The sequence below is a fragment of the Callionymus lyra genome, chromosome 8 (genome assembly GCF_982586985.1).
Source record: "Callionymus lyra chromosome 8, fCalLyr1.hap1.1, whole genome shotgun sequence".
Lineage (NCBI taxonomy): Eukaryota > Metazoa > Chordata > Actinopteri > Syngnathiformes > Callionymidae > Callionymus > Callionymus lyra.
Window position 1 is genome coordinate 21,135,993 of NC_141825.1, and position 17,123 is coordinate 21,153,115.

Consider the following 17,123-nt stretch of genomic DNA (forward strand, 5'->3'; position numbering starts at 1 on the left):
CGTAGTATTACTCTGAGGCTTCGTAGTATTATTCCGTGAGGTTCTCTAGTATTACTTTGTTAGGCTCTGTAGTATTACCTTGTTAGGCTCTGTAGTATTACTTTGTTAGGCTCTGTAGTATTATTCTGTGAGGCTCCGTAGTATTACTCTGAGGCTTCGTAGTATTATTCCGTGAGGTTCTGTAGTATTACTTTGTTAGGCTCTGTAGTATTACTTTGTTAGGCTCTGTAGTATTATTCTGTGAGGCTCCGTAGTATTACTCTGTGAGGCTTCATAGTATTATTCTGTGAGGTTCTGTAGTATTACTTCGTTAGGCTCTGTAGTATTACTTTGTTAGGCTCTGTAGTATTATTCTGTGAGGCTCCGTAGTATTACTCTGAGGCTTCGTAGTATTATTCCGTGAGGTTCTGTAGTATTACTTTGTTAGGCTCTGTAGTATTATTCTGTGAGGCTCCGTAGTATTACTCTGAGGCTTCGTAGTATTATTCCGTGAGGTTCTCTAGTATTACTTTGTTAGGCTCTGTAGTATTACCTTGTTAGGCTCTGTAGTATTACTTTGTTAGGCTCTGTAGTATTATTCTGTGAGGCTCCGTAGTATTACTCTGAGGCTTCGTAGTATTATTCCGTGAGGTTCTGTAGTATTACTTTGTTAGGCTCTGTAGTATTACTTTGTTAGGCCCTGTAGCATTATTCTGTGAGGCTCTGTAAGTATTACTCTGAGGCTTCGTAGTATTATTCCGTGAGGTTCTGTAGTATTACTTTGTTAGGCTCTGTAGTATTATTCTGTGAGGCTCTGTAAGTATTACTCCATGAGGCACCGGAGTATTACTCTGAGGCTTCGTAGTATTATTCCGTGAGGCTCTGTAGTATTACTTTGTTAGGCTCTGTAGTATTACTTTGTTAGGCCCTGTAGTATTATTCTGTGAGGCTCTGTAAGTATTACTCCATGAGGCGCCGGAGTATTACTCTGAGGCTACATACGATTATTTTGCAAGACTCCGTTGTATTATTCTGCGTACTAATACGGAGCCTCTGAAGTAGAATCACGAAGTGGAAAAAAAATGCGCCTCATGATTGAAAAAAAACTTGTTCTTTGGTTGTGAGCCTTATAATCTAAAAATATGGTGCATATACATAAATATAATACATATAACATGCAACTAAAAACTCTCTGCAACATGCTGGATGGTCCATTTCTGGCCCGTGCACTTCTGAATGATGAGCTCGTAGAAGAGATATTCGCCCTGGCTGATCTCCAGGCATCTCTTGGTCTCCTTGTTTCTGATCATCTGACCCTGGAACAGATGGAACACATGAGAGGAATGACAATAACAAATATACGCAGCCTCTCATCATACCTGCTGGAACTCCCACTGTGTGTGTAACTTGGCCTGTTTGGCCACCTGACAGTCGTGGAGCACCGGAGTGCTGCCCGACCCAGGATCCACCAGGCATCGGTTCTGGTTGTACTTGTGGGATCTCAACCCTCCGATGATGATCTCGCTGTCGTTGTTGTAGTAGCAGAGCTGTGGAGCGACCACACATTTATAACGACACGCCTGATGGATTCCTGCCGAGCTCACCTGTGGCTGCTGGTAATGACATCCGTACACCGCGGGGATGTTCCCGGGAACGTCCCCCTGATCCACGCAGAAGTCTCCAAGAGAGTTCTTCAGCTGGATCGCGCGGATACAAACAAGAACGTGAATTAAAAACGTTTGAGTTTCACTGACTTCCTGAACACGTCTTACCCCGCCATAAGCTAGGATGTCGTCCCAGTTCCTCAGACCGGGGTACACGTTGTCCACGTACCACTGGAAGGGCTTACACTTCAGCTTCTCCCTCAGCTCCTTCCTCTCCGTCACGTTCCCGATGTTGATCCCATGATCCTTTGCGAGAGGGACCCATGTTAATGACCACAAGCTTGAGGGTCTGGGAAGCGTGTCTGCTCACGTGGAGAGGAAGGTTCCAGGCGATGATCACGTTCCTCTTGTAATCGTCCATCCAAATGTCCGCTACCCTCAGAGCGTTCCTCCTCATGGGGGCTCTGAGATCCGGCGAGTAAGGCTTGTGGGCCCTCTCGATGTGGGCGATCCTCGAGCAAGGCACCACCTCCACGCTGCCGCCGCAAAGCCACACCTGGGCGGAAATCAAAACCAATAACGAACGGCCTCACGGCAGATCAAGCTCCGGGAGAAACTCACCCGGACGCCCAGTTCCACGTTCTCTCCTCCGTACGTCGTCATCCCGCCATCAAGCGTTCCGATCTCTCCGAGGAACTTCCTGTCCGCCGCGAATATTCCCATGAGAGAAGGACTCCTGCCGGGTTCACCACAGACCCCCGTGAGTGTTTCAAAGTCAAATACATGGACGGATGTATCAGCACGTACTTCCCCGGCTGCGACTCGTCGTCCATGTCGTACCACTCGGGAGTGAATCTCTCGTACATGCACCAGAGCTCCCAGTCGAAGCCGTGGGACGCGGCGTGGTACCTCTCGACCTCCAGGGAGTCGAAGCTCACCTTGTCGAACACGGGCGACACGACCACCGTCCTGTCGGCCTTGATCCTGGCCAGCAGGGGTTCCGCCCTGACACGGACGAGGTAACGGTAACTTTACGTGGAGACGGAAGTTGCACTTGTATCCATAATGGCTAAAAGTACTTTTTGAAGCTCTAGGATAGGAAAACCGACCACAAAAGAAAGAGCTGAACCAAAAGATACAAAAGCCACCAAGCGAGTCTGATCATTGACTATGCTAAGGAGGTTAGCACGTCAATCAGTCTGTTACCGGAAAACCGAATTAATATCATAGACATTTCTTAGGATACGTTAACAGTGGGACCACTGTTTGGTGTTCCTCGGAATTACCATCTGGTTCCACAAATCGTGTGAAGGATTTGTCTCTCTGAGCAGAAATGTTAGCTCCCTACTTTCTTTGCTTTTTATATGTGTTTTGTGAGCGTGTTCCTGAATGCTACGACCAAACATCGTCCCATTTAGTTAATTGAGATCAAGCATTTTAAATAATATGGGCTTTTAATTATAATCAAATGTTGGACAAAACTATTGTGTACAAGAGGAACAATAAGTGGAGAGATGTCTTTTATTAGAAAAAACAACAGTTTATTAAAAAAAACATTAGAAACAAGCCCCAGACCCTTTCTCTCTCTCTCTCTCTCTCTCTCTCTCTCTCTCTCTCTCTCTCTCTCTCTCTCTCTCTCTCTCTCTCTCTCTCTCTCTCTCTCTCTCTCTCTCTCTCTCTCTCTCTCTCTCTCTCTCTCTCTATATATATATAAAATATATATAAGTTAAAGTTAATATATATTAACTTTATTTTGTTAGGCAAATATTATTGTTATATTAGGCAATTATTATGTGAGGCTCTGTAGTATTACTTTGTAAGGCTCTGTAGTATTATTCTATGAGGCTCCATACTATTACTCTGTGAGGCTTCATAGTATTACTCCGTAAGGCTTCATAGTATTATTCTGTGAGGTTCTGTAGTATTACTTTGTTAGGCTCTGTAGTATTACTTTGTTAGGCTCTGTAGTATTATTGTGTGAGGCTTTGTAGTATTATTGTGTGAGGCTCTGTAGTATTATTGTGTGAGGCTCTGTAGTATTATTGTGTGAGGCTCTGTAGTATTATTGTGTGAGGCTCTGTAGTATTATTCTGTGAGGCAGGGGTTCCGCCCTGACATGGACGAGGTAACGGTAGCTTTACGTGGAGACGGAAGTTGCACTTGTATCCATAATGGCTAAAGTACTTTTGAAGCTCCTAGGATGAGAAAACCGACCACAAAAGCCTTTTTTTTTGTGATGAAGTTTGTTGCAATTACACTGCTCTGACAGCAGGGGAAGCCAGAGAGAAATGCGTTCAATCTTACGTACAGCTTTTTTAATGAAAATTGTAGTAGTGTACACTATTGACGCTCATTCCATAAACTGCTTTAGGAGAATATCAATGATATCAGAATATTGAATGATTGAATTTAACATTTTTTTATTGAAATGTTTCTTTTAAGCATTGAAATATTTTTAGACTAATTGAATTACATTATTTCTATATTAAAAGGTTGCATTTGTTAAAAAAAATTAATTCAATTATTTTTTATACTGAATTCGTTTTTAACAGTTAAATAAATACATCTAGAAAATGTAATGTTGCTTTTAACCAATCATGTGACGACTTAGAAACACACACACTAGCTTGGTACTCCTTTGCTTTTGTTTGTTTATATATACCAGCATTTTAATATTGAATTTAAAATGAAGACTATAAAAATATTAAACTATATGTAAAAAAAAGAAAAAATTAATAATACATTTTCCGTATTTAATTATTTAAAAACAACCTTTTCAATATGCAAATTATCGAATACCTATCTGTCAACTGTTGTCAACGCGAAAAAGCCTTCAAAGCAGGGCCGGGTCTAGGCAGGGGCAAGAGGGGGCCTGGCCCCCTCAAATAAATGTTGTGCCCCCTCAAACCAGGGCCGGGTCTAGGCAGGGGCAAGAGGGGGCCTGGCCCCCTCAAATAAATGTTGTGCCCCCTCAAACCAGGGCCGGGTCTAGGCAGGGGCAAGAGGGGGCCTGGCCCCCTCAAATAAATGTTGTGCCCCCTCAAACCAGGGCCGGGTCTAGGCAGGGGCAAGAGGGGGCCTGGCCCCCTCAAATAAATGTTGTGCCCCCTCAAACCAGGGCCGGGTCTAGGCAGGGGCAAGAGGGGGTCTGGCACAATGCCCCCTCAAGATTTGTGGCTGCCCCCTTATACATGCCTGTCTAGACCCAGCCCTGCTTCAAAGTCAAAAGCAAGATGGCCGACGGAGGGGATAAAAGAAACATTTATAGACCACTGCTAACATTTTTAAGATCATGAATCAACTGAGTGATATGATTGTGTTTTTGAAAAAAATGTATTTGATTTTTCTATCTTGCCTTAGATTTGATGAGTTGATGAAGTTTCATGAAACTTTTTCTTACAGCTCAGTAGGTGGCGCTCTCATTTTAAAAGTAAAAAAAAGCTGTTCAGTGCAACACATTGTAACACATATAGTGATATTTTTGGGCTTTGAAAAAAAGGATAGTTCAACACATTACTATTAAATAAGACAAGTACAGTTTCTCTTCTCACCATCCGACCGTGGCTTCCACGTGTGCGTCCAGGATGACCACAGCATCAGCAGTAGCCAGTTCCCAGCCAGAGACGCGTGATCGTGCTAAACCCATGTGACGACTGTGACGCACTTTCTTGACCAGCCCCGGACTCTCGGCGTGAAGGTGGTCCACGTAGTCTTGCAGGGGTTTCCCCAGGTCGCCTGGAAACCGTTTTAAACATTTGATTTAGAAGCTCCAAGAAAATGTTGCTGAATGTCTTTTGAAGCTGAACGTACTGTATGAGCTGCAGTCATCCACCAGTATGATTTCTCTCAGCAGGTGAGAAGGTGTGTGAGCGATGATGCTCCTCATGGCTCTCTTGATGATGGACAGAGCTTCATCCAGGTAGATGAGCACCACGCTGACACTGGGCAGGTCTTTGGGATGATTCCTCAGGCACCTGTGAGAGGCGGGAAACAACAAAAGTCATTTTTCTAGATAAATAATTTGTCCTAGGAAACATTGAAATTAATCAAATGGAATTAATTCAAGAAGTTGAATGCGTAGAAAGGTATTGTAAATATTTGAAAAAGAAAAAAAACATAAATAATGGAGTATTTGAAAAGGAAATTTTGATGTCACAAACAATAAAGCTGAAAAAATGTAATTTACAGAAACATCATTGATAACAAAACCATTCTGGGAGCATATGAATGAGTAAATTAAAAAAATATATTTTGCTTAAAATATAACCCAAAAATAAATCAATCTTAATTAACTTTAATCAGCTAAAAATTGATTCACAAAAATATATATATATGTTTAAATGTTAAAGGATGTTTGTAGCCCGATTTAACTTAATTAAATGATTGAAACAATGGATGTTAAATGTGTATTTCCAGATTTGCTGTTGACTAGACTCAAACCATAATATGATAATATAATATAATATATTACGGCCTTTTTTTTCAACTGTCATGTACATATATATATATAAATAATTTCTATTTAATGCTAAATATAACTTGTTTTTAATATAACTTACAAGTCTTATAATTTATGTTTCTGCTTTGTATTTTGAGCGATTTACAGTAATATGGAAATTTTATAATGAATCCTTTAACAAGTGATGGGCTGGTGAAGCTTCATGAAGCAGTGTCATGTAGTTGAGAGGTCACTAGGTGGCGCCATCAGTTTTAAAATGATGTGATTTTGCATTAGAACAGTCATTCAAAACAAACAGAATAGTGAAGAGACCGCCATCTAGTAGACTAATGACATATCATTTATTTTTTTCTGGATTGAGGTTATACATATTTATATTGAACATCTTAAAAATAAAATGTATTTATTGCCTTTTATATCTAATTTAATAAAGGACATTTTGGTAACATTTAACTAAAGCATTGAGAAAATGAAACTATAAACCTGCTCCAGTTTAAGAAGTTGTTTCAAATGTTAAAAAGTAAGTGTCTTTTGGATTTATTGCAGTTTCAGACATGGATCCATGCTTGGATACCTCTTGTCTCTCAGATCAGGAAGCTTCCTGTCCAGTGGAATCTTGTTGCTGAGAAACACGTTGTATCCATAGATCTGGAAGAGACCTTCGGCTTCCTTCTGCTCCTCCGCCGTCAAGCCTTCGCCCCAGTTGACGAACAAGTAAGAGTCTGGATACAACTTGGGAAACTTTGGTTTTTGTTCCTCGTCGTGCGGTTGTTGTTTTTGGCGGACAGTGAAGTCGTGAGGTTTTGATGGATCATCTTTAATGGAGGTCTTCAATGTCGACTTCTTCACCAGGTTAGCTGGTGTAGAATGTTAGCACAAACAAGTTAGTCGTGTTACAGACATGTGATGATGTGATAAAATAATGTTGCTAATAAACTAACTTGAAATAGTTTAAATGCAACATGTAAATTAAACAATGCTAGTGCTAGCTTATTATGCTAGCTAACACCTAGCTTAGCTACCATTAACTTGTATACATTTGCATGTTAGTTCAGTCCATAAATGGCTAAAACAGGCTTCAAACTTAAATAAAACATACATTATGAACCAAAATAACTGAAAAAACTATGTAGTAATGATTTAATAGAATGTAGCATCACTAGGTTCTAAAACCAGATGTGATGTCACACATAATTGGAAAACTAAATATAGTTCAAATATACAAGAACAATTACACCAAAGTTCAAATATTTTTCGAATTCAATAATAAAAAATATATATATATATATATATATATATATATATATATATTTTACAAATAATTGAATAATTTCGAATACAGTTAAGGACATGCAATTTTTAATTATTCATAACATTTATCCTTTTAATATTTATACATTTTGATATATTGAAAATAACACTAAATGTCAATTCTGGTGATCAGGAAATTATTCAATTTAGAGTTTTTTTTTAATCAGGATAAATATTAATGTTACTCTTAATTGCAGGACATTGTTTTACTATCGACACCAAGATAAAAATAATGAGCATCTTATAAATCGTTTTTTAATCCTCAGCAAATATCAAATATATAAAACTAAATTTAAAAAATAAATCACTTTTTAACTATTTATGTGATTTACTTGAGGCTATGAAGGAACCAGTAATCTTGCATTTTCTTTTCTTTTCCAGTTAAACACCTATTTTAGTAAGTGAATTAAAATGTGTCTTTTATTATTATAACTATTATTTAATTGTTATTATCATTCATCATGTGGTCCTTTGTTTGGCTCTGGCGTGAGTCCATCTCTTATTTTGAATAGAACCAATGTGTGTAAAAATAAATCAATTATACCTCAGATTTATCTAAATGATTATTAAACCAAACAATTAGAGAAATTATATAACCGAAATTGTCCATAAATACCTTTTGAAGATACAAAGTTTAATCTAAACAAACATTTAAATAACATGTATAGTGAATAAATAATACAGAAACCCAAAATATTGACATGAACGTGAATATATTTGAATACATTTAAACACTTAAGTCTTATCTTTTTGCAATTGCTAATAGAAGCTTCTAGTTTGCTTTAAGGTCAGAAACTATTTTTTAAATATACAAGAAAAACCAAAACCTTTTCTCATTTGATGAAGTTAAAGTCCAGTACTTACTGAGGTTGTTTAAAATCTTTTCAATCCTGTCCAGTTTCCTGACCAGCCTGGACTCTCCTGCAGCTCTCTGAGGAACGGACTTCTCTGTTAGTAAACTTGTGTTTGTGTAAAGAAGGATGTAAACTCCAAACAGAATCACTCCGATGACTCCAGCTCCTCGCACCTGGGCCTTCATCGCCTCCACTGTGGCTGTTCCTGAACATCCCTCCAATAAATAAGTAAGTAAGTAAGTACATCTTATCTCCAAGATAACAGAGTCAACTCTATTTTCTCAACCGTTGAAATGACGGACGGATTTGAAAGAATAACTCGAGCTACTCTGAAGTGACAGAACCTTTTATATTAACAGGATGTTTTAGTGGGAATATGAACATGATCTATCATGTGCATGTTTACAAGTTACAAAGTACACAGTAGCCTTCTATGACCAATCAATATTGCATTGTCGTTTATGGCAGTGGCTTTGAAACTGTCATCTGACCAATTTATTATGATTACATGGATAAAGAAGGTCAGAGTCTCCTGAACAAGTGATTCACTACCGCTGGCCCAGGACGCATGTGTGGTCCACCACCGCCCTCTAGTGGTCATCTTCAACTTAAATACGTTTTATTTTCGATAGAGTATAAACCTTAGAAACAAAGAAATAAACATAAGAATTGAGCAAAATCAAATGAAAATAACACTGTAGTTCGAAATAATAGTAGGAAGTAAGTGAAACGTTTTTAAACTACGTTTGTCACTCATAGCAAGAAATATATAGTAAGTAAGTAAGTAATATGTATTTATATATAGTCTCATATTATCTATATTTCACAATATGACATTATGTAGTATAATATATATGCGTATACTGAGCATATTTCAATTGTTTCAATACATAATCCAGACATGTAAACTACATTATTATTTACCCACTCATATACCATAATTAAATTTGCAATATAACTATCAACACTATTATTTTTCAAGATGTTTCCCTCATTCTCAGTTTTTACCTCACTATGCAAATACTGAGCAAATATCCATATAAGTACATAATGTATACTCATATCTACTACATTACTATCTCAATCTATATACCATGTACTAATTTAATTGCAATATATCATTCAACACTGTATCCCTCAGTTATCACACCTCTTCATATATGTATTTAGACATATTATTTTGTACCTTTTAAAAACATATCTATATTATTAATTTGTCTCTCCTTAGATAACATCCTTCCTCCCTTTCCATAAACATTCCCTACTTTAAACACCCAAACTCGGCAACAATCCAGAGAGGATATTTATTTATTTATATACACAACTTAGTTAGTGACAGGTTCCTGTCAGTGTCTGGTCTAGAAGCTGACGGTCTTGGCTGGCTTCGTCTCCTCCAGGTCAGCCTCCAGGTATTCGAATCCGCGGTGGCGACGTAGGATCTCGATGGCCTTCTGCTCCACCGTAGCAGGAGTGATGCCGAGATCCTCCAGACCAGGAAGTCCCGGGTACTTCATGTCTGTTGTGTGGAACTGGGACGAGAGACATCATCGTCATACAGTATCAGTACTTGCAAGAGATGAAGGCGGATTTTATTACCCTGTCCACTTTATCTGGGGTAGTCCAGGGTTCAAACGGGTTGATGGCGAAACCTCTCGCTATCAGACTGAAAGGAATATTAGATTTTAAGACCCTATTATCCAAAAACATCCTTTACCTTATTACATTTTTTAAATGATCAAAATAAGGTATTTAAAAGATTAAGGCTCACTTACTTATAGATAGGGCGCGGGAGAGGATAGGATAAAAAGGGCCTGTGTGCCACACCGTAGATGTACTTCACCAGATCATGAAGAAGGTACCTGTTGGGGCTAGGTGGCGACAAAAGACACAAAAACATAAGACAAAATCTTGACTAGATAATGACCAATTTAGAACGGATTCCAGTTTAATATTCAAACCGGAAAAAAGTAAATACAATCAGGCTAAATTAAAGCCCCAATACACACGATAGAAAATGTGTCTTCTGGATCCCCCTAGTGACAGAATAGTGTAACTGCAATTCCATAAAGTTTCAGTATAGATGTTGCAGATTTTAAGTTTACATTTTGTATGTCAGTTTCTGATGTTTATCTTCAAGTTAAAGGAATAATCTCTCAGTACCTGATATGAAAAAAGGACTCTGACCCATTGCTGTCAAGCAGTTTGGTAGTCATGTGACACAGACTCCCCAGTTTGCCTATCAATAGCTTGAGAGTTCTTCTGTAAGTCATGCCTGTTCAAAACTAATCCAATCATTACACAAACTATGAGAACACAATTATGTAAAAAATGTTATGTATTGCTGCTTTAATACAATATCTTTATACAACAGATAGAGACCTGGGCTTTAGGGGAAACCACAAGATAAATCGTCTAAAGAATGAATCGTTTTCAACAAGATCTGTTCTATTCTAAGCTCAGTATAAAACAGTATAAAACAAACTGAATTATAAAGTTTTTTTCTACCAACCCGGCTAATGCGTAGGTCTTCCCGATAGCATCAGGGTCTACGGCGGCGTTGATGATGGCTTTTGCCACATCCACCACCTAATATTTTAAAATATCATTAGTATTTTTAAGTCAAGGGAGTTCAATAATCAATATAATAGCAGTTCTTACATAAACAGGCTGCTTCACCGTCTTCTTTCCGTTGGAGATCAGTGGAACCGCGCTTCCAAACCAGCGCATGTCTGAAAAATAAAGAGAAATAAACATCATTTACTATTTTATTTTACTTTTTTAAATTGTTATTTATCCTACACCCAAAGTGCCTGCCAACAGCAGAGCTAACAGCTGCTGCAGTCAAGATTTATGCGGATGTTTGGAGGGAGAGAAATCTCTCCACAAGATTCAACACCAGTAACTTTATGAAACATTTAAAGAAGCATCAGAACAAGAAAGAGCAAAGTTATCTTCGGTGTCCTTTAGAGACGGGAGAAGCTTCCAAAGTGTTTGTTTAAGATAAATCAAATAACTTCAAACACAAAATACATGACAAATGTTAAGGTTAAGTCATTGCAACGTCAAACTCTTTATTGACTAAATTTAAATTGCGTGGTTGACATAAGGATAATGATTCTAGTTTGAGGATCGCAACAGAAAACTCAAAAAATCATCATTCAATGAATCCTGCACGACTCAGTGTCGGTCAGTACTGATGTATTTAGTGAGTGTGTTTTAAACGGCGATCATGAATGAAAGTCGACTCACTGTTTAGTTTATTTTAGAATACTTTTTGTTGTTCTAGTATCTGATTTTAGCGGAGTGCGTTTATTTTATTTACATTTATTTGCAAACCATTATTCGTTTTTGAAGCTGGGGAGACTATGAATGTGCTTTTGTTTGTGTTAAAAAAATGTGTTGTTCTAAATACTATCATATCGTTTTTTCCGAGTTTTTTGTTTACTAAAATAATGTTAAATTCTTTCAGTTTGTTTAAGTACTTTTTAACATATCGTTGCAATGCATCTCAAACATTTATGCTTTATTTTTTCTTTGTAAACTGAAGTTTATATTTGTTATTTTTAAGGATTTAACTGTTAAACAAAATAAACATTTTATAGTAGTTTTTTATAGTAAGTGTTATTTGTGTTTTATTTTCAAAGTAGTGCAGGAAAGTTAATGTATCGGATCAGTATCAGTCCGTAAAGAAACCCTATACATTTTTTAAAAAAAACACAGATTGACGGAATATTGTGTAATTACTGTTATCGTCAAAAAAACAAACAAATATAGAGATATATCGAGATATAATTAAACGTCCATATCGCACACACCTATTAATGAGATTAAAAAACATTAGTATGAGGATTCAACAAGAGTTTTTTTTAATTTATTTTTAAGATTATTTTATTCCCACATTACGGGATATTCATCGTTGTTGACTTACTTGCAAAATAGTTGAAGAACCTGTCCTCCCTCCCGAACATCTCTGAAGGCTTCATGATGATCGCTTCAGGAAACTCGTCTCTCACAGCCGCCTCTCCAACCGCCTGGAACAGATTGTTGGTTGTGATGGTTTCAATGACAGCAGGACATTTTTGGGGAGATTACAGTACCTTGTTCCTCAGGTACTTGGATAAGCTTTTTATGTCAGCGTTGAGGTGAGACACATGGATTAACTTTTCGATTCCAGCCTCCCTGGTAGCCTTTGCGATCTGCTGAGGTATGGTCACAAACGTATCCTCGAAGCGGTAGTTTCTATTAACAATAAAGAGGAGGGGGAAAAGTGGGTCAGATTAGCTCCATATATTAAACAATCGTAGACAGTTGGGGGGAATAAAAACCTACTTGGTTTCCCACTCTTGTCCCACGAGGTTGATGACGACATTCGAGTGCTCCAATGCCCGCTTGATGGTGTCTTTGTTCTTGGCATCCCATTCCTGGTGGAAACAGAGAAAGCTCTGTCAAGGTTCTGAAGGAATTTAACGGCATCTCAAATGCGAGGAGGTTTACCAAAAAAATAATTTGGCCAAGGTCACCCATGGGCCTTAAATACATAATGTTGTACTGGTCACAGCGGTGAGGGATGACGACCTGTGACCCAATGCGACCTGCAAAAATAAAATGAAACAGTAAAAATATGTTGTTTGCCGTGACCGCCTTTGGCTTTTAATTTGTTAATAAATACTGGTAGCGTAATTGTTTCGTCGAATGGACATAATGAAATTGTCAAGACGGTAAAAGGTAAACAACATGGGCGCAGCCATTTTGGAAGCTTTTGGTCAAATGATGACGGAAACAGCCGAGCAGTTCCGAGTGAAACACTCGTTACATCAGCATCTCGAAGGAGAGATGAGGAATTACAGGCTGTTGGGAAAAAATTGAGCAAAATACACAACTTTTTTAGGTAAGTTTATTTCATTGTTTAAATTCAGTGCTAGAAGTATTTAGTGGTTCATTTGCCCTCGAAACTCGCCAGTTCCTAAACCTGTCGATGTTGTTTATGTGTTTATTTTGATTTGTGGCTGTCGGCTACAAAGTGTGTAACATACATGGATTGTATACTTTGTGTAAACATAGAATACAAGCCGCTAATGAAAACGATAATATTGATAGAATAATAATTGCATGCGTTTTATATATTTGTTTATAATTTCCTCTACAATATATCTATACATCTATTTATATAAATTAACATAGTGTATATTCAGTGACTAACCAAATCTAATTTTATTTTACATATAATCCAGTCATTAATTATCATGTTCTTGTAATTCTCATTACTCAAACACGTTTGCCAGGTGCTTATTTATTCAAAGCCCTTTCTTTTAAGTTTGTGAATATTTTTTATAATACATATTTGTTATAAATTAACAACTACTAGCAGTAGAAGCACAAGATGTTAATGCATAGCTGATATGCTAAAATGAAGAAATACAAGTGCATTATTTAAAAATGTTATTGCATTATTTGTTGCAAGTCAAATAAATGACTGAAAATATATATTGAAGTTGTCATTTTACTTTCTTGTTGTTTTCAAAGGGTGTTAACAAGAGCATGAGATAGGCCCTCTAACATGTATGCTCTTCTTTAAGGCAACACTTGCCTAGACCTAAAAAAGTTTAACTTCGAAGCCTGTGTCAATCTATTAGAAACTAAAATAATTGTGACATTGTCATTGTTGTGATCAACTCACCAAGTCGGTTGACCACATAACGCCCCAGGAAACCGGTTCCTCCAAAGACAGTCGCTGCTATTCCACTGGAGGACGAGCGTCCTCCTTTTCCCTTAGGGATGACAGCATGGTGCAGCTTCCTCTGCTGGCCTGTCGCTACCAAAGCAGCCGCGGCGACAGCTGGAGTGGACTTGCCTATAGCGATGAAAGAGTTGTTATAGCTACAATATGTAAGAATGTATGGTGTTTACTGTGTCAAAATCAAGTTCACAATGTTATTGTTTTGTCTCATATTTACATTAAAATACAGTGATAACAACCCAATGGATGCAAATAGTATGCTGGTACCAATTTAAGAATGCTATTACAATTAAATACGATGCCATGTAATCAACCTTTTCCTTCCAAGTAAACAAATAAAAGTTTAGATAATAAATTCAAGCGTTATTTATTGTCATTTCAGTCCAGAATGCAGCAACATTTGTTACTGAGGAGCAGAATACAGAGTTAGAATTATACAAAACCTGAGCAAAAATACGACGTAAGACTATCAAGAATCATAACCACTGACAATCTTAAACTTAAAAAAGGTTATCGTATAGATAACTAATGTTACTAGATACTAGCCAAAACACGTGAAACTTTAACTACAATTATTCGACCATATTCATGTCGGAATAAGATTGTACAACTAGTTTTGTTATTATTAAGATACACAAACATCGGCTAGCAAGTGTTAGCATATAACAGGTTAGCAAGGTCATTCAATTCATACATGACGAAATAATAATAAAGCAATTTGCCATAGCACGTTCCTAGATCTATTACAGAGCATTATACAATTCCAAGAATGACAATCTTTAGTGAGTAACAATCCATTAACTTACTAGAAATCCTCGGAAGGACACTCGCAGGACGGCTAACAAGCGCTACAGCCGCCATTTTCCTTCTACGGCGAGCGGTGAGGACCGAATTACAACTGTTATTTTGCAAGTGTATTTTGAAATAAATGTATTTAAGATCAGAAGGGACTAGCTATACATTCATCGCATCTCGTATATATATTTTCATTTTAATATATTAAAAATAAATCGATATACAAAATATAGATATCAACGCCCCTAAAATTAAGAAATAATGTTTTATATCTGTTTTATAAATAATATTTTAATATCTGGCGGATCATATGAACGCAAATAAATGTTGCCCAAATGTCAAAATTTGTTTTCTGAAGTCTCAAAATGAAGGAGTTATTATTGTTTCACTAATATTTGTGATATTTACAATATTTGTATTTTTATCTGCAAATATTGTGTGTTGTGATCTAAACAAATGCAAAATTCATATTTGAAACTTGTATTACTGTAATTAAAAAAAACATTTGTACTTGTAAATATACCATTTTAATTTACAAAAAAAAAAAAATACATTTGTAAAACTTAAAATGAGGTGTGTGAAATTACATTTACATGTGGATCAGCAATTACATGGTCTTACTTACAAGTCTTGTTTGTTCTGGGACAATCATAGGTAAAAATCTGCAAGAACCCCTGAGTTATATGTTGCATAACTTCAGGTTCTACGAATTGGTGCGAAGCCTTCTAACTGCTTCGTTACTGGTTTATCTTCTAGGCCCTGCCACGTCTCTGAGAAATCTTATTGAACTCGCCTCCCAGCTGGGTGCAGCCCACTTCCTATAAGAGGTGGGGAATCCCAACCGCACTTCCTCCTACTGAAAACTCAGCTGAGAAAAGGTGGCAGCTGGGCAACGTGGTTAGAGGGCTTTGCACCAATTCGTAGTTCTATGTAATTTGGTGCTCGGCTCTCTAACTGCTCGCTACTGGTCTAAACCAAGGCAAAGCCCGACGGGATCAATGTACCCCCAGCTGTACGCCGCTCCTGACAGCAGCATCACTAGGGCCCCGCTGGCCCAGGATCCAAATCCACTTGAGCCGTGGGCCTTGGGGGGGTGGCATCGCTCAAAAACAGTATGAGCTACTGATCATGTCGCCATGTCGAGGAAATAGGTTCTAGCGAAGATTGAGGTGGACGCCCAAGAAGCGGCTGAGCAGATATCTTCTGCTGCAACACCCCGCAAAAGAGCCACTGAAGCTGCCACACCACGGGTGGAATGTGCCCCTAATTCGATTCCACCCGCTGCCTGGTAGGCCTGGATAATGGCCGATCTCACCCAATGAGAGACCTCTGAGGGGAGACTGGCTCACCCAGCCAACATCTACCATGACAGATAAATAAGGCATCAGAGCGGCTGAAAGAGGCCAGGCGCCGCAAGACAAAACCCTCACAGGACAAACAAGTGAAGGCGATCTTGACCCGGGTCCAAGTGAGGCCGCAGTTGGAAGGCCAGCAGCATGAGAGTTGTCACACAGAAGGAGGAGTTGTGAACCTCCTGGACTCAAAAGGAAAGACACTCAGGGTTAATGGGGATAGCACAAAGCTCACTCGCTCTCTTCGTGGATGCCAGGACCACATGGAGTGAAACCTTAAAAGAAAAAATGTCCAGTGGGACTTTGTCAAGAGGCTCAAAGGTCAGGCCTGCGAGAGAATCCAGCACCAGCTGGAGATCCCGATGAGGGCTGGAAGGCCTCACAGGAGGTCAAAGCCTGTAGCCCCCCTGTGGTTGGTACGCACCGAAGCACCCGACGTGCCTCGTTGCTATGCCTGATGTGAACCCTCTCAGTGTCGCCACAGTCTATCCGTTATCCAGCAAATGCTGCAGGAAAGACAGGACAACACAGACTAATCAGGAGCTGGGGTCCAGGGACCTGTCTGCACACCAGCGAGAGAACATCCCTCATTTCGCCACCACTATTAACCTCAGACTCTCCTGCTTTGCTCCCTGAACCAAGGGGAGGAGGAGTTCCGGAGGAGGGAAGGCGAACAGTAGACGGCCGGCCAACTCGAGTGGGCCAAAGCGTCCACGCCTAGTGGGGGGCAATCAGAGGTCAGGAGGGAGATCCATAGCCAGTTGATGTGTCTGTACACTGGTCTGTTCCACACCCCGCTGGCGTACATCTGACCTGAGGTGCCTCCCAAACCTGTCAGAGATGTGTCTGTGAACAATAGTGTAATGAAGCATGCAACCTAATGTAACTCTCCGTCTGAGGTTTTCTAGAGAGTTCCAAAACTTGATGTCCCGCAAAACCCGAGCGGGAAGGCTCACTTTTCGACCTTGGTCCTGCTTTGGGTCTAGCTTGAGACGACCAAACCAACTCTGGAGCTCCCTCATATGCAGCAAG

General features: G+C 38.8%; 2 protein-coding genes across 2 annotated transcripts; both read right to left on the bottom strand.

Annotated features, from left to right (window-relative positions):
* Positions 1–1,160: 1,160 nt before the first annotated feature.
* LOC148073979 (putative polypeptide N-acetylgalactosaminyltransferase 8) lies at positions 1,161–8,392 on the bottom strand. The gene is made up of 11 exons (XM_087798267.1): positions 8,218–8,392; positions 6,617–6,899; positions 5,394–5,557; positions 5,135–5,318; positions 2,391–2,588; positions 2,205–2,319; positions 1,954–2,139; positions 1,752–1,889; positions 1,584–1,676; positions 1,359–1,526; positions 1,161–1,295 (listed from the first exon to the last, which is right to left on the bottom strand). Exons 1-11 carry the CDS (start codon positions 8,390–8,392, stop codon positions 1,161–1,163), a joined length of 1,839 nt encoding a protein of 612 aa, XP_087654393.1.
* Positions 8,393–9,497: 1,105 nt separating this feature from the next.
* Positions 9,498–14,811, bottom strand: ndufa9a (NADH:ubiquinone oxidoreductase subunit A9a). Its single transcript, XM_087797008.1, has 11 exons — positions 14,751–14,811; positions 13,885–14,058; positions 12,702–12,799; positions 12,537–12,628; positions 12,305–12,446; positions 12,136–12,238; positions 10,866–10,936; positions 10,717–10,793; positions 9,980–10,075; positions 9,804–9,870; positions 9,498–9,736 (listed from the first exon to the last, which is right to left on the bottom strand). The coding sequence occupies exons 1-11, from the start codon at positions 14,803–14,805 to the stop codon at positions 9,566–9,568; spliced, it is 1,146 nt and encodes a 381-aa protein (XP_087653134.1). The 5' UTR covers positions 14,806–14,811; the 3' UTR covers positions 9,498–9,565.
* Positions 14,812–17,123: the final 2,312 nt, after the last annotated feature.